Source organism: Pelophylax lessonae (assembly GCF_965119305.1).
Source record: "Pelophylax lessonae genome assembly, chromosome: 12".
NCBI classification, from domain to species: domain Eukaryota; kingdom Metazoa; phylum Chordata; class Amphibia; order Anura; family Ranidae; genus Pelophylax; species Pelophylax lessonae.
This window is the reverse complement of record NC_138779.1, coordinates 203,523,676-203,542,701: the sequence shown is the minus strand read 5'-3', so window position 1 is coordinate 203,542,701 and position 19,026 is coordinate 203,523,676. Positions and strand designations below refer to the sequence as shown.

Genomic DNA, 19,026 nt, shown 5'->3' with positions numbered 1-19,026 from the left:
ACAAATGAAATACAGATTAAAAAAATTCTAAATTGTGTAAAAATCCTTTTACAAAGCTATTGCGGGGGCAATTTTTTAAAATATGTTTGCACTACGGTATATAAGTGCTGCTCTATTCCACAAGTAAGTCAGGGCTTTAGAGATACAACAAAAACATAATTATATATACATATGAAAATTTGATAAAATAACACAATAAAAAGATATTATCGTGGATATATTTAAAATGTGTATTATTTATATAAAAAATATTATAACAGAATAACCAAAAGACACTGCAAAGGATCTATATGGAAAAGCTGCCAGCAACCAATACATATAGGCGACACTATAACATGATGTTGCAATATATATGTGCCATGCTTTTCTACAAGTAAGCATATATTACCACACTGTTCATAACCAAAATGTAGCGAAAACAAACATAAAAAAAAAAAAGTCCATCGAGATCTCATAGGAAAATTGCTTCTCATATAAGACAAACATCTATGGTGAACCAACAATCTCAGATCTCCATGCCCCCGATGCCGTCATATTTGAAGAAGTGCATAGGACATAGCTAGAGGTTGTGACATTACCATGCATGTTTGGATGCTTCGAACTCTGGTAGTTGTGGATTTTGTATAGGATGCTGTATACAGCCAATAATATATATAAATATGTAAGTGTTTCTAACCATTTTATTAAAGCTGATATATCCAGTTTTTTTATTACGTGGACCGTGTTTGTTTTTTTTTTTATACTTTATGTTGCCTTGTATCTGGAGGAGAGATGGTGATGTGAGCTGCGGAATGTCATCTGTAAAGTGAGGGCAGTATTGGGACTTTGAATGAGACAAGAGCCAGGTAAGGCTCTGCTTCCCCATTCCCTGTGATGTAAATTAAGGAAAAAAGATTGGGGCCTTAAAAGAGGTGTGTGAGAACAACTGGCCCTAAGTAAACCATACTCACCGACCAGTCTGCTAACAAACCAAATCAATCTGTCTAACAATGTACATTAAAAACAGGGGATTAGTTAACACACATTTGCAAACGCATGTGTAAGCTGCAAGGCCCCTTCACGGCACCCTGTATTTCTTGCAGTCCTAACACTACTAATTTATCAGTGTCTCCACAGTGGGAGCACATGCTAGCTAATAGATAGATGAGGGACAGATGGGCCTGGAGGTAGCCCAAGCCTCCCCCAACCTGCCCCCATCTATGACTGGCCTTCAATGTATATTACAAAATCACAAGTAAATATAATCGAATTTCTATGTGATAGCCATAGGGTTAAGACTAAGAATGACTGGCTGAGGAGCACGCACCTCCATCGCTGATTGTATGTAAAGTGAAGGCAGTATTGGGACTTTGAATGAGACAAGAGCCAGGTAAGGCTCTGCGTCTCCATCCCTGTGATGGAAATTAAGGAAAAAAGATTGGGACTTTAAATGAGGAGCATGAGAACAACCGGCCCTAAGTAAACCATACTTACCAACCAGTCTGTTAACAAACTGAATCAATGTGTCTAACAATGTACGTTGAAACAGGGGTTTAGTTAACACACATTTGCAAACGCATGTGTAGGCTGCAAGGCCTCTTCACGGCACCCTGTATTACTTGCTGTCCTAATGCTACTAATTTATGAGTGTCTCCACAGTTTGGAGCACATGCTAGCGAATGGATAGATGAGGGACAGGTGGGCCTGGAATGTCATCTTACCATTATTCCAACCAAGTATTGCCTGGCTTCCTATATGAGAGTCACATACCCTCTGGTAAGCCTCAGAGTGTTAATAAGTGGAGGACTCAAGGTTTTATATTGGTGAACAGCCATGTGAGATCACGCTGCACTATTTGATCACGGAAATCTAAGATTAACGGTTCACCATGGATGTTTGTCTTGTAGGAGAAGCACTTTTCTTATTTGATCTGCACTGACTTTTTTCATTTTTATGTTTGTTTTCACTATATTTTCTCTACATTTTGGTTATGGTGATATATGCTTACTTGTGGAATAGTGCAGCATTATGTTATAGTGTATCCTATATTGCAGGGGTCTCCAAACTTTCCAAAGAAACCCCAAATCCCCTGGACTGTTTACTGACTGAGCCAAAGACTTAAAGTGCTAGGAATTTACAAGTTGCTCCCATGGGGGCAGTGCTACAGTATCTATTATAAAGAGTCTGGCTTTATCATTGAGTACAGGTCTATTTGTATATTTATACTAACCTGTCACCTGTATTATATTTTATTCATATTCTAGATTCACCCAAAAATACCACAGTGACAATTATTAATGCTGGTCAAATTAGAGAAGGGGAAAATGTTTCTATACAATGTTCCAGTCAAAGCAATCCTGAAGTCTCCCAATACATCTGGAATGGGTTTTTGGATGATGGTACACTAATATCTCTAACAGGAAATCAAACTACAATTCTAATATCAAATATCACGTCGAACATGAGATCAGTGTACTGTACAGCTCAGAATACAATTGGAATTCAGACCTCTCCTGCCGCTGAACTTAATATTACATGTAAGTTTTGATTTTGTTTCTGATAATAAATCTGACTTTAAAAAGACTGAATAACAAATTATCAATTACACTTAGTTATCTACAAAGGAGCCACTTGCCATGTCTACTGTGAACACCAGCACTGACTGTAGTTTATACATTTGTTGCCTGTAGATCACTTTGCTTTGGAGTATCGTTTTATTCCATTTAACATTTTGCCATTTTACCCAGCCCTGATGAAGGGGGATTGTGTGATCTCTAAAACGCGTTGGAAGCCTTTTTCCCTGCTTGTTATAACTCGTTGAATGATGAAGACTTTGGATTCACAAAAAATGTTTCATTTGACGCTCTCTTGACCTATTACACTCAGCAATAAATGAGCGAAGACTAAAATGAGAGCAATATCTCTAGATTTATACTCCTATTTAAATATAAATATAAATTATGGTTCAACAATTGTTGGTGATAAAGAATATTAAATATTAAAGTGCTGTACTAATATTATGGAGTGATTAAATAATTGAAAAATTAAATCTTAATTAAAAATTAAAGTTATTTATTATGGATGATCTTTCATATTATTTATGCAAATTTATATTGCACTATATAAGCACCCTTTTTTCTAATATTTTGCACTTGCACTTTGATATTGGAGGAGTTTTTTGGTTATAATATTTTTTTTTTTGCGCAATATTTATTGATTATTTGAAGATCAGCACAAGCATCCAATATTAATTTCATATACTCAGGGTTGTTTGAAATTTTATATATTTCATATATTAATCGTACTTATTGATTGCACTTTAATTCAACACACATTTGCACCAGCACTTTAATCAGTTTATATATGAGATTTAATTTTTTAATTATTTATTCACTCCATAATATTAGTACAGCACTTTAATATTTAATATTTAATATTCATTATCACCAACAATTTTTGAACTATTATTTATATTTATATTTAAATAGGACATAAATCTACAGATATTGCACTCATTTTAGTCTTCACTCATCACTTACATAGCATTGCTATCAGTGGCGGCCGGTGTGTTGGGAGTGCAAGGGCGCCACCCCCCCCATCCATGCATCCGGCCCCCTAATCTACATGCAGGGTGCCAGTTCAATGGGGCTTTTTTTTTTTCTTGCATCACCTGATTAGAGCCAGAGGCTCTAATAGGCTTCATCAAAGGGTGGACCTGGGGCGCAGAGCAGTGCACCCCGAGCCCACCCATTGTGTGACAATAGCTTATTACTCAGCAATAAATACCTGTCAGTGACTACAAACCTTCTCCACCTAAAATAGGACATAAATCTACAGATATTGCACTCATTTTAGTCTTCACTTATCACTTACATAGCATTGCTATGGTTCACTGGCTGCATCTCTGTTAAATACCCCTATTGGTTAGAGGCCTATAACTCTTTCGCCCAAAAACACGCTAGTTCCTTTATTAGCTAATTACTCACCAATAAATACCTGTCATGACTACAAACCTTCTCCACCTAACCCATAGCTGAATTGGGACTTTGAAGTAGACCTAGCATCAGATATATATTTCTATGCATGGTAATTAATGGGCAAGTGTAATATTTGGAGGTATATATTACCTCTCCCTGAGATCACCAAACATTTTTTCTTTAGAAGAGCAGAATCATCTTTGTGTAGGCATCATCTAGGTTCATCATCAGCTCAGATATGACACTACCACGTTAAGAATAATGTTACAAATATCCTACACAGATCAGCCCATGCTACGGCCTCTCACGGCTCGCTACAACATTATAATTTTGAAGTCTGATCACTGGCCGAGAGAAGACAGAGAAAATGCTTCCCTCTGCCTGCAGCAGATTGATAACCTCACGCCAGCCTACACAAAGTAACTGACATGGATGGCTTTTTAATTATATAAGATAGAGCTTTTCTAAAAAAAATATATAATTTTGCTGTTTGTTGTTGTGACACATCAGGAATTTATTAATACAGACTTGAAAAGTTACTTCTGGATTCACGTTAGCTGAGGTAAAGGCCCTTTGGGGCTGAAACATGTTCGATTTTTCTGCAGGGCTGTGTATTTAGCCTTATGTACCAATAAAAGGTATACATATTTTTATACTGAAACTTTCAATTGTGATTAATATGATTACTAAAATCATATTGGAAGTGAGCTTTATTGAATAAGCCTGAATATTAAGCACCATGGTGTCATAGTAATTGGACATGAGCAAACTGATTATTTTAGATCAGTAACGACTGGTGGATAGCCAAGAATATAAGAATAGCACCCAATCTATTAAACATAGTCCCTTTTTATTTATTTATTTATTTTTTTTTTTTGTCAATACATTTTTATTGGATGTTTAAGAGAGAGAGAAAATACAATCTGATCGCTAGTAGCCTGGTACACGAGACATGCAAAGATTCATCAGACAAGCATAAATGCAAAAAAAAAAAAGTCACCATAGTGTAAATACCACAAATCATAAAGGCAATTAAACAGCAGAGTCCAATTTAAAGCTTGTCAGAGTACAGCATAAATCAGGTAGGAGTACGAGATCTCCAAAAAACAATAAGGTGTGACCACCCTCCTCCTGCGCTTGGTATCCAGGCCCCTCGACCACACTCCTCCCGGGACTCACAACTGGCTTCTTAGATGGCTTAGGTCTTGCTGCCCATAACGGACTGGGGTAGTCCACCGGTACTGAAAGCAAAGAAACAAAAAAGGGCGCACCGACCTAGCGCATTATCCTCAATAGAAGGCTTTATTAAAGTAACATTAAAAAATGGCTACTCACAGACGTAGATAAAATAAATCATATCAAGCTCAATTGCTCAAACGTCCGGGTGTAGTCCATACAATCGTTCATAACTGATGAGTTGACGGCTGACGCGTTTCGAGGCCCAGAGGAAGGCTCTGAGGAAGAGGCTGGGCCTCGAAACGCGTCAGCCGTCAACTCATCAGTTATGAACGATTGTATGGACTACACCCGGACGTTTGAGCAATTGAGCTTGATATGATTTATTTTATCTACGTCTGTGAGTAGCCATTTTTTAATGTTACTTTAATAAAGCCTTCTATTGAGGATAATGCGCTAGGTCGGTGCGCCCTTTTTTGCTAGGAGTACGAGATCTATTGGATCAGTTAGAGCAAGGTTTCTATTGAGTGTCAAACGCCACTTCCAAGAGTTCTTTTATATGAATAATGAAGGTTGACCACTGAGATAACCTCTGAAGGATTGGGTGCACACAGAGTCTTCCAATGTCTGGCTATTGTGAGCCTGGCTGCGATGAGAATGTTCATAACCCCCCGCACAGAATGGACTGGGTACTTGATCAATACCCAGGCTCAGGATTGCCAGGATCGGATTAGGCCCTGATATATTTCCATAACTTCTGCGATCATTTGGAACATTTTCCTCCAATAACTTACTATAGTTTTACATGGCCACAAAATATGTATAAACGTACCTGTCTGGCCACACCTCCTCCAGCAAAAAGGAGAATAATGCCTCATTTCCATTGAGCGGTACGGTTCAGTTCGGTATGGTCTGCAATTTTTGACGTTTCAATTGTCAAAAGTTGTGAATTGTACCCTAATTTCTGCACCATATCACTTTTTTGGGACCCTTTCGTTGGGGTACCGAGCACATTAGTACCGTACCAACAGGGTGGAGCTACACTGTTGAGGTACTGTTTTTGGTGGAAACGCAAGCCTCATCAAGGTGTACCATTCCGAACCGTACTGAACTGTACCGAACCGAGCTGTACCACTCAGTGGAAACGAGGCATAAGAGAGAGAGAGATATGGGCTAAACAGTACAGGGTGAGATACCAGCGAAGAGTCATCTTTTGTACTAGTTCCCAATGATGTACACAATGTGTGGCTTTATAAATTGATTGGAAGGATATACGGCCCTGTGAAGTGGTGAAAGTAGAGGCTAAATAATTTTCCCATAGTAGGAAGGATTTGGACTTAAAGAAGGCCAAGTTCTCCTGTAGCATGTTGTATGTAAGGGATATACCTTTAGGTTCAGGGGTAGGTAAAGTATAGAACTGTAGTAATTGGTGGGGGGTGGCCATTGCCCTGTGCATACACCTCACCTTATGTGGGAGATACCCAAGCAGGCATAGCTGTATCTTATATCCCTTTCGCCCAATAAAAAAGGATCTCACTATTTTATAACCTCCTCCAGGTAAAGAAAAAATGAGAGAAATCCCTTCCTTTTAATGAGTGGGAGCGAAAACTAGGGAAACAATATTCCCATCCTCAATGGCAATGCGCACTAAAGGCGATTTATCAAAGCTAATGCTGTGCTTCCCTTTGGGAACTGACCATAAAAATCACCCAGAGATGGTACCTAATACCACTGAAAATATCCGCATTCAAACCTCAAATGTCTCCGCTATGCTGGAGAGGATGTGGTCTGATAGGATCTCTGTTCCATATCCTGTGGAGCTGCCCAATGCTCCAGAGATTCTGGTCTTAGATCTCATTTTAGACATTGCCAAGGCCTCAATTCCTCTATCACCAGGCTTAGCTCTATTCAATGTATCTATAGAAACCATCCCCTACCCCTATGCACAGTAGTAACTCACATATTGCTAGCAGCGAGACTGTCGATAACTAGAAAGTGAAAGTCTAACACACCCCCATTGATAGGTGCAAACCAAAATCCAAAACCACTATACTTATGAAACACTGTTGGCCTATGATAGGAAAACTTAGAACATCATCCAAAAGGCTTAGAGCCCATGGGCCCACAACTCTTTGGTAGTAATACTATCCCGTAAAGCTCACTTCAGTGCAATCCTCCTTGTTTAATAGTTACATTTTACCTATATTTCTGATCCGTCTTTTTTCCCCAGGTACATTTTTCTAATAATGCTCAGGGCAAATAAGAGGCGTTATTTTACAGTATGCTCATTGAAAAGTCAGTTTCAATGATATGCAGCCCTATGTTATTTGCAGCGTATATTGCTCAAAATAAGATGCCTTCATACCCTGTATACGTCAGTAATACTGGCTAATTGTTTTGTTACATATGAAAATTCGATAAACTATTGAAATGTAATTGGTGAGGGATTTTTATATCTGGGGGTTTTTCAATTTTTTTTTCAGTACTATGCTGCGTATCCTTCAGAAAAAAAAGTCACCTTTAAAAAAACTCTAGCTGAAGCGTTTAAATGATCAGTGTCTTACGTCATAATCACTCTACTATTCTTATTTTTAGATAAGCCACAAATCAATCCACAATCATACTGCCGATCAATGTTTAACAATATGGAATGCACGTGTATAGTAAAAGCCAATCCACCAGCTTTTGTTATCTGGCGCTTCATGAACTCCAGCATAACCAAGTCGGAAGAAGGATATGAGGTCAAAACCTCTTTTTATGATCATGTGACAAAGAGTCTGCTAAAGGGACTGCCATCTACTTTCACCGCTGTGTCATGTTACTCTGAAAACAAAGAGGGCACCGAAGAGCTGCTTCTTCCAGTTTATTGTAAGTACAACTCTTAAGAGAGGCCTTACGACAAAAACAAAAAAAAAATTTACAAGTGTAGCAACATTCCCATCCATTGTGCTGGATGTGGGTCTGCCTGGGTTACCGCTAACAACAACAGCACATTTAAGCATGTTCTCCAAGCGTGAACACTGAGACAATGACCAGTCCAGTATCTTTAGGTTTTTATGTTTATTTAGTAACTTGGATAGGAGAAGGGATGAGTGGGATACTCCTTTGGCTCAACTATGCACAATTTTCTGGGGACAACTGAAAAATGCCTGTTGGCGCTGACTTGATGCTGGCTTGATGCTGGTGGTCAACACCGGTTAACGCTGGTTAACGCTGGCCTGCTGCCTGTTAACCCTGAACTGACTTCTAATCACCTCCTTGTGACTCAAAGTCCTTTTGAAGCTCCCTTTGGCACTCCTTGCTGAGGTAGCTACTATATCACTGCTGCACTGCTGAACACTTGTACGCTTCAGGGCCCGCACCGGCATCCTCTTTCACACACTTATCTTCAGGGCTTAGGCACTGGCACCCCCTTTTCTAAGCCTTCTCTACTGGTTAGCTGGCTCCTGGATCCCTCTGACCTTCTGGAGTGGTCCCCTATCCTAGGCAGACCCCTGGGCAGTTTTCAGTACTCATGACACTGCTTTCCTGGAAACCTCTGCCCAGCAGATCCACTCGATCCACAGCACACTGGATCCCTCTCTGCAGCTCAGCTCAACCTTCCGTCCTCTAGGCCGACTGCCCAGGACACTTTCCTCATGCTGACAGCCGTCACCCTCCTCCTAGGACTCTGCTTCCCGCAAAAGATGCTCTGTCTCGTGTTTCCCCCAGACTTATACCCCATCCTAGGATGCATTGTGGCAGATTATGCCCTCTGGGGTAGATACATGCCCTGGTGTGCTATTGGTCAGGTTTACTCCACTGTCCAATAAGAGCCCTCATTGGACACAGTGGAGAGACTCCCCAAGCTCAACAGACACACCTGGGCACACATGACAGCCTAGCTGAACAATCAGGCCCCCCTGATAAGCACACAGGACCTCCCTTATGGTTTTCCTAGCACCTACCTAGGAGGGTTCTACACAAGTAACACTTTGCATTGTCTGAGGATAGGTACCCATGAGAGGTATAAAACATATGAAATGGTTTACTGCCCAATAAAAATAGGGTTTGTTCAACCTGGAAGTTCAAGACAAAACTTTTGAGGTTATAGGATAAACAGGATAAACTGTTGAGGTTACAATAAAGTAAGGGGATTATTTTACTTTATTTAATGTTATCAGTATGTGTTACTGTTCTAAAAACCTTGTTACTGTCTATAATTTGTAAGTTTATGTTTTAATGGGGTAACCAAGTATTTAGAGAGAAAAATAAAGGCCAAGGCCGTACCCTCTGAGACCAATATTTCAGTTGTGGATGGGATAATTACTTAAATCATTAACCAACTCTATATATCACTTGAGACTTCAATCAATAGTTTTCATCCCAAAAGTACATGTCTCTGAATCCCCCATAGTAGCAGTGATGAATATGGCATTCTGTCATAGATGAACTCACCAGTTACTTGAACATTCTAATTATGGAGACCTCATTGAGGATGTATGACAACATTATTTCGGCGAAGGTTGTGGCAGTTGGAAGGTGCTGCTATAAAAGTTACATTTCAACACTAGATAGAGAAAGATATTACTAGCATTCAGTTCAAGAAAAAAATGGGAAAAACCTTTTTTGATACTTCTAAAAGCGTATTACGAAAAGCATGTGGCTTGCTCATGGGGAGTTCTTACTGTAAGTATTTTAAACTTTGGATTACTTTCAATTTTGAGTTCATAAAAGTACAATAAATCTGCTCCTAGATTGGAATTCTTCTTGAGAAGTTACTGTATATTGAGACCAAATAATATTGTGCATTAGGACCCAACCCTGGGAGTAGGTTAAATTAGTTGGGATCTCTTGGAGCGGTACATTTATTGCAACATCATTGCCCCTGATGATGTCCTACGTGTGACGAAACCGGTCAGGTGAGTCAGACGTGATGCTACCACGCCCTCAACAGCCGGCTTCTACGATTTGACATGCTCAAGGAGATGTTTTACTCCATTTCCACTTTGGCTTTTACTTTACAAACGCTCATGATGTTCGTCTAAATGTGAGTTTGATACCTTTTATGCTGGTTCTGAATATGCTACAGAGATGAAACTTCACAGGGACACTTTCTGGACCCCCCAGACACTAAATCCAAAAAAAAATCATGCCTGCCTCCAAAAATGCCCGATAAATGCCTGCAAGAAAAACGGCCAGGTGGAGAGGAGCCATATTCCTGTTCTAATAAAAATTATAAGAAAAATGCTCTTTTTTTCTGGTTCTGAATATGCTACAGAGATGAAACTTCACAGGGACACTTTTTGGACCCCCCAGACACTAAATCCAAAAAAAATCCTGTCTGCCTCCAAAAATGCCTGATAAATGCCAGCAAGAAAAATGGCAAGGTGGAGAGAAGCCATATTCCTGTTCTAATAAAAATTATAAGAAAAATGCTCTTTTTTTCTGGTTCTGAATATGCTACAGAGATGAAACTTCACAGGGACACTTTTTGGACCCCCCAGACACTAAATCCAAAAAAAATCCTGTCTGCCTCCAAAAATGCCTGATAAATGCCAGCAAGAAAAATGGCAAGGTGGAGAGAAGCCATATTCCTGTTCTAATAAAAATTATAAGAAAAATGCTCTTTTTTTCTGGTTCTGAATATGCTACAGAGATGAAACTTCACAGGGACACTTTTTGGACCCCCCAGACACTAAATCCAAAAAAAAGTCATGCCTGCCTCCAAAAATGTGCGATAAATGCCTGCAAGAAAAACGGCCAGGTGGAGAGGAGCCATATTCCTGTTCTAATAAAAATTATAAGAAAAATACTCTTTTTTTTCTTGTTCTGGACATGCTACAGAGATGAAACTTCACAGGTACACTTTTTAGACCCCCCAGACACTAAAGACATGCCTGCCTCCAAAGACGCCCAAAAAATGCCCGATAAATGCCAGCAAAAAAAAACAGGAAAGGGAAATTAGGTCACAACACATCATTCTGCTTGGCCAAATACAAAGTCATACAAAGTCTTCTCACGTAAAGTCGCACTGAAGTCGCAGTAAGTCACTCCGAAGTCGCGCCGAAGTCGCACTGCAGTCACGCTAAAAGTTGCACTAGAAGTCGCCCCTTATGAGGTGACTTTAGTGGTCGCGGCAGTGTGAACCGGCTCTTAATGACTAGCGTTTTGTATATAGGATTCTGTAGAATACACAGTGAAGAATCCCAATTTTATTAAATACCTGCATATGTATCTTTTATTGCAGTGGATATTACAAAGTATCTTCTGATTGCTGGTGGAGTGGGAATTGCTGTCTTCTTGTTGGTTGGCATTACACTTAAACTACTGTTGGGTAGCAGGTAAGCCAATATTATAGCTGAGACATTCACCTTTGTTTTACAAAAGAAACTGTGATAACCAATCAAGAGTTGAAGCAATGGGGTTATACCACTTGTTATTTTACAAAGTATGCAGGGATGAACTGAAGCTGACAAACAGCAATTATGTCTTCTTTTTATTTTTGCTTAGTTTAGTCAAAGAATAAAGATTGTTAAAGAAATACACCTGCATAAATGTTGCACATTTTACCTAATTTATGCCTTTAACCACTTCCCGACTGCCCGCCGCAGTTATACTGTGGCAAGGCGGCCCTCCTGCGCGAACCGACGTAGGTATACGTCGGTCATGCTCCTGCAGCTAGGGGGTAAGCATGCACCGCCAGCGACGCGCTCCCGCCCCCACTTGGTAGCGCGAACTCCGATGCACGGGGCAGGCGGCTCTCATTGCCACCTGACACCCGCGATCGTTCCCCGCTGAGAGAGAAGAACGGTCAGCTATTGTAAACACAGCTGACCGTTCTTCTCTCTGGAATGATCACAGAGCTCCTGTGATCCTTCTATATAGGATCACAGGTCTCTATGATCATTTCACAAACCCCGCCCCCATACAGTCAGAAACATGCACTAGGTACACATTTAAGCCCTAGATCACTTATTGTGTTAACCCTTTCCCTGCCAGTTAAAAAATGTTGATTTTTTATTTTTTTTTGGGAATGTTTTATAGCAGAATGTGAAAAATATTGTTTTTTTTTTTCAGAATTGTTACTTTTTTTTGTTTATAGCGCAAAAAATAAAAATCTCACAGGTGATTAAATACCAACAAAAGAAAGCGCTATTTGCGGGGGAAAAAAAGGACATCAATTTTATTTAGGTACAGTTTCGCACGACCGCGTAATTGTCCATTAAAGAAACGCAGTGCCGAATCGCAAAATATGGCCTGGTCATTAAGGGGCAAAATCTTCAGATCCAGAAGTGGTTAAAGTCAAGGGCATAAAAAATATGATTTTCAAATAACGCATGTTTTTAAAAGATATATATATACATAGAGGGTACAAGAGGGTACAAATACCAAAACTGCGCAAAAGGATTATGTGTATAAATAAATTGTGAAGTTAAAGTGGAATTTCTCCCACACTGTCAGCTGCTACATAAACGTGAAAAACGTGATATTGTGAAAAGAAAAAAGGTAGTAGCGCTCAACAGAATATATCAATCAATTAAATCAAATAAATCAAATAACATCGTGCAAATAAATTGTGCAAATAAAGTCTCTGGTGTCCAAAGCAATTGGATCAATCAAAGCGGCCAATGTTGAAAACACAGCCTTGATAGGAGTGATTCCTTAAACAAAGCCTTCACCTCCACACGATCACCCAGTGAGATGTATATAAATACCGCTTACCAGATCCACTGGACCCCTTAATTACAGGGGGTCAAACACGCTGTGTATTTCAGATCAAAATCTTGTGCATCCCATTTCCATAGGTGTACACACAACAGCCAGAACGATGCCACAATCAAGAAGCCAAGCCATAAATAGGGACATAAAGAACGCTCTCATGGTGCAGTAATTCTTAATAGGTATTCATTTATTTAAGATATAATGCACTTACTACAATTTAGTAGATAGAAAGCCTTCAGGTTAAAAATCGTTGGCTGGGAATAGGAGACGCCGCTCCACGCTGCGCTCCTCAGACCTCAGACCCGGAAGTGTATGGTCTCAAGTTCCCGACGTACGTTTCGTCAGTCACGGCTGACGTCATCAGGGGATCATGTGACCGTACCTTACTCTGCATTATTTATGCAGATCGTGACCATGTCCGCACCAATCACTTCCATAGTGTGTGTTCCTGAACCGCCCATGCCTTTCAGCTTGTAGGTTCAGCCCCTATGTTATTTTGCTCACTTTGAACGTTTTTATTCAATGCGGTCTGTCATTGCTAACATTAAAAGCGAATTATAAATACACTAAAATCCTGGATATATTAATAAGGTTACACACATAAAAGGTGCCAAATACCATAACCAGGTTTTGGAAGTGAATGGGGGATGAAACATAAGTTTTAAAATAGGATTAAACAACAATGGCATAATACATATTAAATCGCAAATACATCTTTAATATAAAACTGAAATTTATCCTAAAATAGACTAAAAGCTGGATAAGAACAAAGATAAAAAGGAACTTTAATAATTTATAGGATTGAAAATTAAAATTAAAAATATATATAATTTTAAAATTAGTATTAAAAATTTGATACATAGCAGTTTAGGTCGATATCAATGTTCATACCTGCCGGATACAAAGTGTTCATTTTATAGATCCATTCGGTTTCATTCATGGAAACCTTCTGTGTCATATTTCCTCCTCTCCAATGGTTCTCCACTTTGTCTATCCCACAAAAGGACATCAAGGTGGGATCTCTATTGTGGTACAGGCGAAAGTGGTTCGAGAGGCTGTGTTTGGGGAACCCTTTTTTTCACATTCTTTATGTGTTCATTAATTCTCATGGATAGTTTCCGAGTGGTTCTCCCAATATACTGTAGCCCACATGGACAGGTTATCATGTAAGTTACATGGGTGGATCTGCAGGATATGAACTTTTTGATAGTAACATTTTGACCTGTATCTTTTGATTGAAAGGTGGTTATTTTCCTAGGGTTTTTCTTTGCAGTTCTGCACGCGTTACACCTTTTACAAGGAAAAAAACCTGTTAAATCTAAAAATTTGACTTTTTTAGTTTGGGAATCAGGTATATTAGGGGCCAAGTTGTGCCTTAAATTTTGAGCCTTTCGATATATAAAGGTGGGTTTGGGTGGTAATACTTTAATTAGGGTTTTATCTTTCTGCAAAATGGCCCAGTGCTTTCTAATAATACCTTCTATCTGTTTATAATCAATAGAGATTATAAACAGATAGAAGGTATTATTAGAAAGCACTGGGCCATTTTGCAGAAAGATAAAACCCTAATTAAAGTATTACCACCCAAACCCACCTTTATATATTGAAAGGCTCAAAATTTAAGGCACAACTTGGCCCCTAATATACCTGATCCCCCAACTAAAAAAGTCACATTTTTAGATTTAACAGGTTTTTTTCCTTGTAAAAGGTGTAACGCGTGCAGAACTGCAAAGAAAAACCCTAGGAAAATAACCACCTTTCAATCAAAAGATACAGGTCAAAATGTTACTATCAAAAAGTTCATATCCTGCAGATCCACCCATGTAACTTACATGATAACCTGTCTATGTGGGCTACAGTATATTGGGAGAACCACTCGGAAACTATCCGTGAGAATTAATGAACACATAAAGAATGTGAAAAAAGGGTTCCCCAAACACAGCCTCTCGAACCACTTTCGCCTGTACCACAATAGAGATCCCACCTTGATGTCCTTTTGTGGGATAGACAAAGTGGCGAACCATTGGAGAGGAGGAAATATGACACAGAAGGTTTCCATGAATGAAACCGAATGGATCTATAAAATGAACACTTTGTATCCGGCAGGTATGAACATTGATATCGACCTAAACTGCTATATATCAAATTTTTAATACTAATTTTAAAATTATATAAATTTTTAATTTTCAGTCCTCAGTCCTATAAATGATTAAGGTTCCTTTTTATCTTTGTTCTTATCCAGCTTTTAGTCTATTTTAGGATAAATTCCAGTTTTATATTAAAGATGTATTTGCGATTTAATATGTATTATGCCATTGTTGTTTAATCCTATTTTAAAACTTATGTTTCATCCCCCATTCACTTCCAAAACCTGGTTATGGTATTTGGCACCTTTTATGTGTGTAACCTTATTTATATATCCAGGATTTTAGTGTATTTATAATTCGCTTTTAATGTTAGCAATGACAGACCGCATTGAATAAAAACGTCCAAAGTGAGCAAAACAACATAGGGGCTGAACCTACAAGCTGAAAGGCATGGGCGGTTCAGGAACACACACTATGGAAGTGATTGGTGCGGACATGGTCTCGATCTGCATAAATAATGCAGAGTAAGGTACGGTCACATGATCCCCTGATGACGTCAGCCGTGACTGACAAAACATACGTCGGGAACGTGAGACCATACACTTCCGGGTCTGAGGTCTGAGGAGCGCAGCGTGGAGCGGCGTCTCCTATTCCCAGCCAACGATTTTTAACCTGAAGGCTTTCTATCTACTAAATTGCAGTAAGTGCATTATATCTTAAATAAATGAAGACCTATTAAGAATTACTGCACCATGAGAGCGTTCTCTATGTCCCTATTTATGGCTTGGCTTCTTGATTGTGGCATCGTTCTGGCTGTTGTGTGTACACCTATGGAAATGGGATGCACAAGATTTTGATCTGAAATACACAGCGTGTTTGACCCCCTGTAATTAAGGGGTCCAGTGGATCTGGTAAGCCGTATTTATATACTTCTCACTGGGTGATCGTGTGGAGGTGAAGGCTTTGTTTAAGGAATCACTCCTATCAAGTCTGTGTTTTCAACATTGGCCGTTTTGATTGATCTAATTGCTTTGGACACCAGAGACTTTATTTGCACGATTTATTTGCACGATGTTATTTGATTTATTTGATTTAATTGATTGATATATTCTGTTGAGCGCTACTACCTTTTTTCTTTTTACAATATATATATATATACCTGTATGATATTTCAACAAGTTACACATAAAATTCATTTGTTTATTTTTAAACTTCTATAGGAAGAGCACTGAGGAGAAAAATAAAACCAAAGATCGCTTTACTACAAAAAATCAATACGACAGCCAACCACACTCCTTGAAAGGAAACACTGAATTGTGCTCTGTGTATGCAAACACTGACTGTGCCATGAAGGATGATGAGGTAAGGTTAATGTTATTAATATATATTTAAAAAAAAAAAAAAAAAAAACTTGCATTAGGAAACATTTATAAATGTCTTTTGAACATATTGTTTTAGATGCTAATTTTTAGGATAAATTGTTTATTTTAATTTATCCGAGTGCAAAACAATCTAAAACAGTACTAAATAAAAATACATCAGAATGCAATACTTGTTGGAATTTTATGTGTAAAACTTCAAAATAAAAATAAGTCAAGCAAATGTACAGTATATTAAATGCAATCCATATATTGTGCAGTTCATTCCATGGTGCAGTCCAATCTACAAGTGATTCACTCCCAGTAGCATAACGTTAAAGATTTTTATCCACTGATATAATCCCAATCTAAATAGGCTCACCAAATGGAGATGACCAATTAAAGTAGAAGTAAACTGTCCTCCCACAAATTTATCACATTTTAATCTGCATAAAAAAAACCCTAATGATCACTGCTTGTAGATTATTATTATACAGGATTTATATAGCATCAACAGTTTGCGCAGCGCTTTACAATGTGAGAGAAGACAATACAGTTACAATAAAATTCAATACAGGAGGAATTAGAGGGCCATGCTCGTTAGAGCTTACAATCTAGAAGGGAGGGTTAAATGAAACAGAAGGCAATAACTGTTGGGGATGGGCTGATGGAGAAAATAGGAGTAGAGTTGTAAGGTGTGGGTAGGATAGGCTTCTCTGAAGAGCAGGGTTTTCAGGGTTGGGTAGGATAGGCTTCTCTGAAGAGCAGGGTTTTCATGGATGGATAGAATAGGCTTCTCTGAAGAGGAGGATTTTCAGGGATCATCTAAAAGCTAATAGAGTTGGAGATAATCGGACAGATTGGGGTAAGAAGTTCCGTAGGATTGAAGAGGCTCTGGAAAAGTCTTGGAGGCGAGCATGGGAGGAGGTGACATAGGAGCTAGAGAGCAGGAGGTTTTGAGAGGAATGAAGAGAGCGATTAGGTTGGTATTTTGAGCTAGTGATGTAGCTGGGGGCTAAACTGTGGATGGCTTTGTAAGATGTTGTTAGTATTTTTAATTTAATTCATTGGGTGAGCAGAAGCCAGTGGAGGGCTTGACAGAGGGGAGCAGCAAGCACTGAGCGATTGGTAAGGTGGATGAGTCTGGCAGCAGTGTTCATGATGGATTGAAGGGGGGATAGCCTGTGTATAGGTAAGCCAATGAGAAGGGCAGTAGTCGAGGCGCGAGATGACCAGAGAGTAAACCAGGAGCTATGTTGTGTCCTTATTTGCTTTGTTTTCTTGTAATCAATCCCGCCCTGTGTAGTGACATCACCGGCGCATGCGCATCACCCCCGTTTTTCATGGCACGCTATGGGTGCCGTCTATCCATTGACAGAATGCAATAGCTGTGAGTTCCTCTCCCAGTGGCACTCCAATCAAAACCCACGAGACTGTAGATTCTCTCTGAACTTCCTGCTACACCTCATGGGACCGTGTGACATCACATAGGGTGTAAACCTTGTCATTGGACTGCATACTATGGCAGTGATTAGTCGCAGCATACAGCAGCATGACAGACACACAATACAAGAACGGCAAAACGATTATGTAATTCTGCACTGTCAGGTCAGCTATGAGTGGCAGAGCACGATTGCCATAGGAATGTTTGATTGCAAATTGAGGTTTGGTTAAGACGCGATCACACAGCAAGATATGTGAAAGGGCAGAAGTCATTTGCAGTGCAGACTCCAGAAACAATGACTAAAATGGCCCAGCCTGATCCCTAGAGACACAATTTATAAAAGTTTTTATAAAAAGTAAATAATTGATTGAGGCTGATTATCAATGGGTAATGTTTGCTAATAACCTAATATAATGGACTAGATCAGGGATTCCCAAACTACGGCCCTGCAGCTGTTGCAGAACTACACATCCCATGAGGCATTGTAAAACTCTGATATTCACATACATGACTAGGCATGATGGGAATTGTAGTTCCTGAACAACTGGAGGGCCGTAGTTCCCTGGACTAGATGAAAAGTGGCAAAGGAGTGGAAGAGTTTACTTCCTTCTGTTTTAACTGAATAAGCTGGTCATACAAATGGTATTACATCCACACCCTCCAGTCTCCTGCCTCCTGCCTCCAAAAGGCTTTAGCCTTGATTACCCTCATAACAATTCAAGGCAGATAGGGAGGATCATAGTGTAACATTCATTTTTAAAATAAAGAGAAATTCATTGAGTACAATCACTCACAAACACAGCCCCTTACCCAGCATTAGGGATAAAGGGGTTGATATTGTACAGGAGGAGTACACCATTCTCTCCGACCTTGATTTAGTTGATTTTGTGCGGGATATATTTATATATGTTTTTATTTTTATTTTGGTAGGAGGCGCATTACACTCCTGAACCCAATAACCTTTATGCGGTGTATGATTGCCCAAATTATGAAGAGGAGCCTGTTTACTTTGAAGAGGACCTTGATTCTTTTGAAGAAGAGTCTGTTTATGCAAACACATGAGTTTACCTGAAGATATCTCAAACATGCTTTGGTGAATTAGCAATTTATATTGTGACCCCCAGATCCCTCCACAAGAGTACCTGTAAAAAAATAAAAATTACATTTTTTTTTTAAATGTCCGAAAATATCGGCAGATATCCGCCGATACCGATATGCGATGACCAAAATACCGGTATCGGTATCAGCAATAAAAAAACTATATAGGTCGATCACTAATATATACATGTATATACACACAC

The 19,026-nt window shown here is 39.2% G+C and overlaps 1 protein-coding gene across 1 annotated transcript in view; it reads left to right on the top strand.

Annotated features, from left to right (window-relative positions):
- Positions 1-16,213, top strand: part of LOC309568990 (sialic acid-binding Ig-like lectin 10) — a gene marked incomplete at its 3' end in the record, with an annotated part of 259,234 nt that extends 243,021 nt beyond the window's left edge. Inside the window, 2 exon segments of the mRNA XM_082274753.1 lie at positions 11,362-11,455; positions 16,144-16,213. Coding sequence (XP_082130879.1) covers positions 11,362-11,455; positions 16,144-16,213 — 164 coding nt within the window.
- Between the last annotated feature and the right edge of the window lie 2,813 nt (positions 16,214-19,026).